Source organism: Mandrillus leucophaeus, unplaced genomic scaffold (assembly GCF_000951045.1).
Source record: "Mandrillus leucophaeus isolate KB7577 unplaced genomic scaffold, Mleu.le_1.0 Scaffold1285, whole genome shotgun sequence".
Classification (NCBI taxonomy): Eukaryota; Metazoa; Chordata; class Mammalia; order Primates; family Cercopithecidae; genus Mandrillus; species Mandrillus leucophaeus.
This window is the reverse complement of record NW_012101238.1, coordinates 31,747-42,293: the sequence shown is the minus strand read 5'-3', so window position 1 is coordinate 42,293 and position 10,547 is coordinate 31,747. Positions and strand designations below refer to the sequence as shown.

At 53.4% G+C, this 10,547-nt stretch overlaps 1 protein-coding gene across 1 annotated transcript; it reads left to right on the top strand.

Moving 5' to 3' along the window:
• The first annotated feature begins 4,348 nt into the window (after positions 1-4,348).
• LOC105533773 (cystatin-S) lies at positions 4,349-7,832 on the top strand. The gene is made up of 3 exons (XM_011972300.1): positions 4,349-4,652; positions 6,222-6,335; positions 7,460-7,832. Exons 1-3 carry the CDS (start codon positions 4,425-4,427, stop codon positions 7,541-7,543), a joined length of 426 nt encoding a protein of 141 aa, XP_011827690.1. The 5' UTR covers positions 4,349-4,424; the 3' UTR covers positions 7,544-7,832.
• Positions 7,833-10,547: the final 2,715 nt, after the last annotated feature.

Sequence of the window (10,547 nt, the reverse complement as noted above, 5' to 3'; positions counted from 1 at the left end):
ATGGCCTCTGGCCCCAGCTCCAGCACTCAGTGATTGAGTTTAGCAGGATTCCAAGCAGGAACAGGAACCACTCTCCACCGTCACTGCACTTTGCTAAAGGAATTGATGTTTAAGGTTACACAAACAGTGACAGGGAAGTGCGAACAGTGACCCAAACAGGATAAGAAAGTCTGACCACTCAGCAATGTCAAGGAGATTACTCACCTCCTCAGAGTCATCTGTTTTCCTCGGGTCCAGGCCTCTGCAGGCTGCAGCCCAGGAAGTCAGACGGATCCCTGCCTGCAGCAGCCAGCCGCCCGAGATCCTGGAGGCCGCCTCTACTCCCCTCCATTCCTATGTAGTTCTTCAGTCACTGAATCTGCACTGACGAATACTCTTTTTGAAAAATAAATGTTAACTTGCATTCCAAAACTATGAATACTGTTCACCTACTGGTCCCTGAGAGGAAGGATTCTCTTTCTCTCCATGGAGTGCAAAACAATAGGACCTCAGGCACTGGGCTCTGCCCTGTCGCCTTTTCTTGCGGGAGCTACCAGCTGGCTTCCCCATGAGTATCACAGCTTCCTAATGATGTGGAAGAGCCAAATGTGTTACCAACATTGGCTCACAGTTTAGAACATCCATGTGTCCGCCATGTTTGAGGAGAGGGAGAAAAGAAGGAGCGATGGAGTGTGAACGAGACGAGCTTGACCTCAGAGAATTCCAGGCACTCCATAAAGGGGGCTCCTGGGCTTCCCATTTGAGAAGCCACCAAATCCTGTGGCTGCTCAGTCTCAGCTCCTACCATAGGCCAAAGTGTTAGTTGCTTAAAACCCAGATGTGCAGAATCTCAACTCTTGGCCAGCTTGTCCTCACCACTTGCACCTTTAGGTGATGCTTTCTGCGCTTGGTCGTTTGTTTATTATAGTGTTGTTTAGCGTTCACTTATTACTGGTCATTTATTACAGAGAACCTCTGCCACTCACCTAATTTCTCATCCTGCTAATTCTGATGATCGGATCAGTAGTCACCCACGCAGCCTAGGCGAACACAGCTTTCTCTTTCGTCACGTGGCAGAAGGAAAACATGCCCCCTCCTGGGCAGCTGGACTCCTCCAGGTTACATGGGAGCTGGAGGCCCCAGGCTTGTTCCTCAGTCCGTGCTTGCTATCTGGCCCCCTCCTGGTGTGTCCTTAAAACTGTGGACTATAGAAATCAGGGAACAAAGTGTTCTGTCACTTTTTTTTTGAGATGGGTGTTTTACTGTTTCACAGGCTGGAATGGAACTCCTGGACTCAAGGAATCTTCCTGACTCACCCTCCTAATTAGCTAGGATTACAGGTGCACCACCACACCTGGCTACTCCATCATTTTCAAACAGGTTGATACATCACTGCTGAAGTCTGCTCATCTCTGCTGGTCTGAACTTCCAGACACTATGCTTTGCAAAGTAGCCTCTTTCTCCAGATGCACGATAGACACAACATTTGCCTACGCTCATCAAACGTCTGGAGCAGCTGGCCAGCTACCCTAACCTGCCACTTCCTATCACTCCACAGTGGACGTCGCACTTGTACCTACTCCTAAGAGCAACCTACACTGGTATCTTTCCTACTGCGATTAGAGAGGTTGCTGCATCAGGACAGCTGACCCTCCGGGCAGTGCCGGCCAGTATCCTGACAGATGACCACTGGTGGTGTCATCACATACGGGGCACAGGTCAGCACTCTGGCCTCCCTCCCTCACACTCCACCCACCAGCACATTCTCGCTATTTGGGTTACCTGCATCTCCCTTCCACTGATTTTAAAAAAAAAATACAGGATTGCTTGACCTTCAGCTTACCCTCTGCACAGCATGTCTTCCTGAGTCTGGACTCCCAGCTCTCCCGGGAAAGTGGGAGCCACAGAGGAGAACTAACTCCTACCCTTTGGAGATGACCATTCTGCTCACAAGCACCTGGTCAGGGGCTGCCCTCTCTTTCCCTCTCTGGGAATCTCTCCCCATGTCCTGTCTAACTAGGAGGCATATGTGCAGCCCTGTTTGAAGACCTTCCCTCCCTCACCCAGCAGTAACCACCATCCCTGGGCCACCTGCTGTATCTGCTGGGCTGCATGGCTTTCTAGGGGTGCTGGATTCACCGTGGGGTGAGATGGTCACTGGACCTTGGGTAACAAGGTCCCCTGTCCTAATACTGAACACGAGCACCCAAGAGTAATACTGTTCCCGCTGTCGGGTTCTTGCTGATCCAGCCCCAACCATGGCTGAGCCCCAGGATGACAGCAGGTCTGGGCTGATTCTGGCCAACCCTCACCTCGACCACTCCCAGGAGAGTCCTCTGGGTGCCCTGCAAAGCCCCAGCGTTTCCTGGTGTTTCTGGCCAAGCTGCCACCTCACCATAAGGGCATTTGCCACAGGGTCACCTTCAGGCGTGGAGGGTGGGGTTGAGAGAACAAAGGGAACAGCTGTCTGTTCAGAGCCTCCTTCCACCCTCCCCACTCCTGGAGTCACTTTCCAGCCCAGGCCCGCAGCATTCCGAGCTGGGGACTTTGTCACCCCACAGGGCACCCAACTGATCAGGTCCTCTCAGTCTGGGGAGAAGGAGAACTCACAATCCTGGCAATGAAGTAACTCAGGGGCCCCTGGAAAACCACGATGAGGAAAGGACGAAGACACACCTGGGCTCGCTCTGCAGGACTCCATTCCTGGGAAGCTCAAGGACTGGTGACAAAGGAGTCTACAGGGCCGGATGGGGAATGCCAGGGCAGGGTGGGCATGAGGGTGAGCTGCAGAGGTGGGAGTATACCGTCTGGGGCAAGGCAGATGTCACAGGTCTGGACAAAGTGGTAACACAGGTATATGCATTTATGAAATCCTCCATGTGGAGCACATACTATTAGGCATTTTATTGTATGTAAATTCTACCTCCTTCAAGGCAATTTTTAAAATATCAGGTGAGTCTTCCAAGCAGTGCGCAGAGGAAAGGAACCTGAAGCATGGCTCCCTAGGAGAGAAGCAAGAGAGGCCCGTGGACTCCCACATTCACCCTGCGCCTGCTGCTCCCTCTCCTAACACCCCCACTGCCTGCCAGGGGTCTCTGTGTACCTTCCACCCGGTCCCACCCACAGTTACCATGAGAATCCAGGTCGTTCCCTTCCCTGCTCACACCCCCTCCAGGAGCTTCCTTTCCCTGGAGCAGACATGCCCAACCTCACCTCAGGGCCTTTGCACTGGCTGTTCCCTGCTGCCTGGGGCTTCTCAACCTCTCCAGTCTCGTAGAGACCTCCCTGACCAGGGTCCACTGGTCTCTCTCTAGCCCCTGTAATATTTCACTTTCAACAAAGTGAGTATAACTCCCTGATCCTAATTGTTGATCATAACCTACCATCCCCTACACACACTGTGTAGGAATGGACTGTGCAGTTCCATAGTCACCAGCCACATGTGCCACCAGACACTTGAAACGGGGCCAGTCCAAAGTGACTCCTGGGCTAAGTGTAAAAAATACACAGGGAATTTCAAAGATTTACAAAACAAAACAAAACAAACCACATAAACTATCTCATTAATAATTGTTCCCATTAGCTGAAATAATCTTGTGGCTATATTAGGTTAAGTAAATATTTTAAACATTACTTTCACCCATTTATTCTTATCTTTTAAAATGCATCTACGAGAAATTTTCAGTTGCTCCTGGGTTCACGTCACATCTCTGTTGGGCAGCAGCTCTGCAGCGTCACCTCTATGGCTCATCATCCAGGTTCCGTCTTCAACTCCTAGACCTCCTGGCACAGGGAGTAACTGGTGACAGGTTGGTTTACTGAATAATGAGTTATGAGAAGAGAACCCAGTGACCTTTTCCAAACAGGTTAATTCCCTTACATTTGGCAAAGAAATTCTCCATAGTAGGGTGTGGACAGGGTCTTCTGGAACCTTCTGAAATAACCTCCCTGCTCCAGAGATTCAGAGACTGTGACCAAGGGCTTCTGGATGCCCCCGATATCTGAAGACCCCGAAGGCCAAACCCTGTATTTTTCCCTTTTCTGAGCAAACAGGAGGTCACATTGCTTTCATAGAGCAGTGTCAAAGGAGCAGTGCCACCTCTGTACTCAAGCTTGGGAGCACCAGGGAAGAGAGGCATGGCTCGGGGAGGCTATAGTGAGGACAGGAGTGGGGAGGAGGGAGATATGGAAGAGGAGGCCTGGGAGGGGCCGGGGGAACTTAGGCAGGATGGGAGCTTGTGGTGGTGGGGGACTGAAAAGAGAGATGGAGAAAGAGGGGATGGGCAGAGAGAGGAGGAGGAGTCAGGGGCGTGGCATGGAGGGGGTGGGGCTGGGCTGCCAAAGCAGGATAAATGCACAGCTGCCTGCTGGTCTGGGCTCCCCACCTCAGGCTCTCACCCTCCTCTCCTGCAGCTCCAGCTCTGTGCTCTGCCTCTGAGGAGCCCATGGCCCAGCCCCTGTGCACCCTGCTGCTCCTGCTGGCCGCCCTGGCTGGGGCCCAGGCCTGGAGCCCCAAGGAGGAGGATAGGGTGATCCCAGGTGGCATCTATGACGCAGACCTCAATGATGATGAAGTACAGCGTGCCCTTCACTTCGCCATCAGCGAGTACAACAAGGCCACCGAAGATGAGTACTACAGACGCCCACTGCGGGTGCTGCGAGCCAGAGAGCAGGTGGGTGCTGCCACCGCCTGAGAGGTCCTGAGTTCCAGCCTGGTTTGTCGCGCAACTCCCAAGAGCATTCCCAGCAAATCAACATTGACACATTCATGATCTAATGCTCAGACTCTTTCAGCTTTCCCTGACTCTCCCCTGACGGCCTTCATGCCCTAGGATGCTCCCCGGCCATGCCCTGCAGCCACTGTCTGTCCCCTCAGCCTCCTTTAACCTGCAGGAGCTGCTGTGTCTGTGACACGACCGTGCCATTTCCCAGGGTCCAGCAGGTGTGGGTGGAGACTGTGCTGACTCTGGGTGGGCTTGATGCTGCTCAGGATGAGACCCAGGCCATGAGACTTATCTTTTTTCCTGAGTCCTGTTGGCAGGGGCCACATGGGAACCTGGCTCCCTGTTCTGCAGAGCCCTGCTTCCCTCCCCAAGTCACGCCCTGGGCACAGCCCCTTAGGGCTAGCAGCCTTCACTCTCGGTTTGGCTGGCCACCCCCTACAGCCCAGGGCAGCTGAGTCCCTGCTGGGGTGGGGCATGCCTGAGCCTGCCTCTACGAGCTGATGCAGTGTTAGACCTCAGCCAGATGAGGACAGCAGTCACCCAGCAGAGCATTGGATGGGGTCAGGTCAGGAGGGAGCTTCGAAGGGCTACTGGGCCCAGCTTGACGTGCATCCCATGGCAGAGCAGCAAATAGTGACACAGGCTTTGGAGCTCCTCCACCTCCTCTTGGAAATTCAAAGGAATCCAGACCAGCCCCATTTCTCCTCCTGCAGCTGTCAGCTGGGGCCCTCACCCTGCACACAAGGTGCACTTCCTGGTGCAGTGGTCCCCGCTGGCCTGCACCTCCCTTTCAAGCATGACAATAACTTGGAGTGAAGCACAGGGTACTGCAGACCATCCGGCCCGGAAGCCTCTTTTACATATGGATAAACTGATACTTGAGGGATCTCAGCAGTTCCTCCTGGTTCCAAGGGGCAATGTCTAGCACCCTGGTCTCAGAGTCCCTCATCCCAGGTTTCTCCACAGCTCTGCCACATTGTGTCTGGGAGAGACCCCGTGCAGGGAAAGGGTTCAGTTCTAGTCTGCAATTGTAAGACACGCAGGTGTGCTGCTGACTTTAGAAAAGTAGCTCGAATCTCACACCTAAAATGGTGGCATCCGGGAGGCCCCATTGAGCCAAAGCATCTCTGTGTGTGAAGCACCTCATTTCCTACTCTTAAATGAAGGAATAAATCTAGGTTAAATGGAGGGAATGAGATTTTCTGAAGTTAGCTGAAATGTTGTCATCAGATGACAGCCTTCCTAGAAAAGATTCAGTGTTCCTTCGCCCCTGAGCCCCAGGTAGCAGAATTCAATGAATCCTTTTACCCAGCACAGAGAAAACAATGTTTAAGAGCAGGCATGAGGCCCAGCACACTGCCGGCTGACAGGAAGAGGGGGCTTGTGTGCCTTGTGGTGACATATGGGCAGCTCACGAAGCCCCAAGCAAGTCCAGTGACTCAGCCACAGTGAAGTGCTGTGTGTGCATGAAACTGATGGGGAGCGCTGTCCGTGCGTCCTGTTTTCTCATGTGTGTAGGTCGTGGCCGGAATGAATTACTTCCTCGATGTGGAGTTGGGCCGAACCACATGTACCAAGTCCCAGCCCAACCTGGACACCTGCGCCTTCCATGAACAGCCAGAACTGCAGAAGGTACGTTCCTGATGCGGGTCCCGGGCCAGTCATGCACTGCAGAGGAGTGCGTATGTGTCAACCTCTGCCCTACCCATATTTGGAGGGTGTGTGTGTGTGCAGGTGGGCATGTGGGGAGCCATGTATGCATGGATGTGTACATGTTCATGTACTTGTGGGGGGTGTGTGCATGCAGGTGTGCATGTGGAAAGGTGCACGTGTGTACACACATGTGCCAGTGTGTGCAGGGAGGTGTAAGGGAGATGTGTGCCCTGTGTGGATGCGTGGGAGCAGTATGGGGGTTTGTACATAGATCCATGAGGATGAGGGGTCCAAGTGAGTTTACATAGTTGCCTATGTGTGTGCAGATGGGGTGGTGAGGGAGGGGGGTGAGGTATTTGATTTGCTAGGAAGGCTTTAGCCTGGGAATGGTTAATGGTTACTGAGAGGTCAACTCTGCCTTCTTTGGGGTGTTGCCTGTTGGACAGGAAGAAGCAGCTGCTGGGCTGGGTGCTGGGCAGGGAGAAGGGGCTCTGTCTAATCCCAGCCTCAGGCACGTGCACGCAGCCACAGCCACACTAAGCAGATTAGTGGGACCTAGAGGCCTGTTAGCTGCGTAGCCCTGGACCTGCCCCGCTCACCCAACACCAGCCTCTCCAAGGACCTGCTGGTTCTTGTGAAGTCTCCACTCAGGGGAGAGCCGCACTCCCCTTGTCACCCTTGCCCCAGGCCCCAGCTCTTTGAGGGGGAGTTGCCCTGCCCTGGGCTCTTCCCTCTGGCCCCTCTTAGTGCTGGCCTGGATGCTGGAGGTGGAAGGAGCTGGGGGAAGCAAGTCGCCTCCCCCTGCCCTGCACCCTTGGGGCTCCGGAGGCCTTGCACGGGCGCTCCTCACAGGGCTGTGCTGGAACAGGAACCCTGCAGGCTGGGGTGAGGGCCCAATGCCACCTGGTGACTTGGAGCCTTGGGAGGGGCAATGGAACAGTCACTATTCATTCTAGTTCGGTGCTCTGGGACTCAGCAGGGGTGGGTGTGGGCCCAGTGTCTCACCTCCGTCTTCCTCACCCAGGCTCTGACATCTCATGCCTGGGCGTCTTCCCCTTTAACTGTAACCCACACTGATTGGCCCCCTCTCTTCCCTTTCACAGAAACAGCTGTGCTCCTTTGAGATCTATGAAGTTCCCTGGGAGGACAGAATGTCCCTGGTGAATTCCAGGTGTCAAGAAGCCTAGGGATCTGTGCCAGGCCAGTCACACCAACCGCCTCCTACTCCCACCCCCTGTAGTGCTCCTACCCCTGGACTGGTGGCCTCCACCCTGGGGGCGGTCTCCCCATGCGCCTGCGCCAGGAGACAGACATAGAAGGGAGCAGGAGGCCTTTGTTGCTCAGCAGGGGGCTCCGCCCTCCCTCCTTCCTTCTTGCTTCTGGTAGCCCTGGTACATGCTACACACAATCCCACCTCCTGCAATAAAACAGTAGCATCGGCTCCCTCTGAGTTCTTGACTGTCTGGGGGATGTGCACACAGGCAGGGTTTCTGCAGTTCCTTTATGAAGCCTCCTTGTTCTGCTGGTGCGGGATCAGAGGAGTACCTGGGAGCAGATGCAGCCACAGCAAGTCTGTCAGGGGAGCTGCTGCCACTTTCGGAGACCTGAGCTTCGGAACAGGGAGAGAGCAGCCAGGGGCTGGGAACCCAGGGCTGCAGCTGCAGCAGCCCTTGGTGAGGGGACCAGGGAGACGAGGGGGCCCAGGCTGCTGGCCCGGGAAGCTGGGCTGCTGTGGTCTGAGCTCCTGGTCAGAGCAGGAGGAGGGGGCTGGCTGTGTCCACAGGCAGGGGCCAGGCCTCGGTGGAGCTCGCCAGGCCATAGATTCCATCTGTGCTTCCAGAGTTGAGCAGACTCCAGGGACTGAGCTGCTCTCATCAAATCCCCTAGACACTAACTAGATAGCAATGGACGTGTGGTTCTTTCCACAAGAGACTTTAGACCCCTACATGGAAACAAAGCCCAAAAGTGTGTGTGTGTGTGTGTGTGTGTGTGTGTGTGTGTATAATTGATGGGGAAAAATGCCAACCAGATGAAAGACGGGCATATCACCCAGAGAAAGCAGTGCCTGCTGTCATCCATCGTGGGAGGGTGTGCCCCAGGCTGGGAGGTTGTGTCCTAGGCTAGGAAGCTGTGCCCTAGAAGAGTTTTATATGTTCACATCCAGCCGCCCTTTCTCTGGACTTGGATTTAAAACAAGTACTCAGGTCGGGCTTCTTCGTAGGGATGGAGAAGTTAAAACACGAATGGAAGTGACATGCAGTGGATACTCGTTGTTTTCACAAAGGATGTTTTAATTAATAAATAACATCACCTTAGTGTCAAAACCATTCTTCAGAAAAATGGTTAGTTGTGCTCCAAAGAAGAGGCTACAGTCCTAAGACCTAGCCCACCCTGCACGGCCCTTTCCTTTGCTATTTCTGGGCAGAGGGGTGCAGCCCTCTGGGCAGGTGCCTCTGGGGAAGGGCTCTCAACTATCTTCTGTGCCTAGAGCTGCGTTGACCAAAGGTGGCTGCCATGAAGACTGAGGGAGAAATGACAAAGGGGAAACTGCCCAAACAGCCCTGAGGCCCACACCCCATGTGCCGCACATAGAAAGCCAGGAGGAGGATGGTCTGGCAGGGAGAGTGGGGAGCATCTGCTTCATTTCCTCTCCACCCCCACAGGAGTTAACCAAGGTTTGGGGTTGAAGAAGGTGCAGCAGCGCCCAGGAGGTCGTGAGCTGGGGAGATTTGAGTCTGGGCCTCACCCGGTGTCGGGGATGGGGGGTGCACACACACTGATTCAGGCTTCTGTTGGAAGAGAGGGGCTGACAGCAGAGCAGCGGGTGCCCAGGAATGGTGGTCGGGGGGAAGTCTTTCCTGCATGGAGATCCTCGTGGTTCTCTACCTGGTGAAGGGTCTGTCTTGACATAAGCAACCACCATCCAAGGACACAAGGAACAGGTGATTTCGTGTAAACCCGTAACTTTTCTGACATCTCTCTTCCTGGGGAAGTGGAGGGGGAAGTCTGGCTCTGTAGAAGGCTCCCTCCACCATCTCCCTGTGTGTCTGTTCCCCAGGAGGGGAGCAGGGGGCAGGGAGGCTTGAAGGTGAGCATGTGGGTCTTCGTCTTCTGGAGCAAGCTGAGGGTCTGGGCCCTTTCCGGAAACTCCTGGGTTTTTGGAGTAAAGGAGGCTCCTGAGGGTCATGTTTTGGAAATATTGCACCCCTTCTAAAAGTTCCTTTAGCAAAAATAATGTCACAAATTCTTGCTAAAAGACTAAAGCCACTGAGGTTAGAAACTCCACCTTCAGCATAGACAAATCACTCTGGAAGGAGGGATAAGTCCATTGGAGGCCTGGGAAGCAGGAACCAGTGCAGTCATTCCTTGGGCAGGTGGATTCTCAGCACTGTGACCACAGGCAACCCAGGTTCCGTGAGGTCTAAGGCTTCCATAATACAGAGGGTTATCTGCATGAAAAATGGCATAATATAACCAATTAGAAACTAAGCACAAAAGTTAGTGTTTATTTAAGAAAGGGAAATAAGTCACAACAAATTACTCATTTTAAAGTCCTGATAAATACTACAATCATCCCAAATTCCAGAAAAATAATATACATCCTAGTGCGATCAGTCACCAAAACAGATTTTGCAGTCAACAGACTCAGGATTATTGGCTTGCAGCAAAAAGGGAATAAATTCACACCAAGAAACCTGTGATGACTCAAAAAACAATGGAAAGAGCTTATTATAAGACTGTGGGGAGGGATTTTTGAGGCTGTAGTGATGGACTCAGAGCATGGCAGGCCTTCGTGTAAAGCAGCCAGTGTCAAGTCTGGTCTGCAAAGTGGACCTAGGTCCTGTGTCCTTAGAACCCACAAAGTCCAGCCAGGTGTGGAATGTTCCATCCAGAAACCCCTTCTCTGCAGCTCTGTGCTTCTGTGTAAAGATGGACCCAGATCCTCCAAGCAGTGGGATGTTCTTCTCACTCATAAGCAAAGATTCTGACAGCCCTGACGCTAGAGAACAAGGTCTTCCATTGAGTCAGAAAGCAGCCGTCAGCCAAGGAAGAGGCTGTTTGACATTTCAAAGCTGCAGCTTAAGAGAAACATGGTTTCCTGCTCGTGATGTCACTGGCTTTGACCCCGTCAGTCCATCCATCCACCCTGCAGATGGAAGGGCAGATTTGCCCTTCCTTAATTTGTGTTCT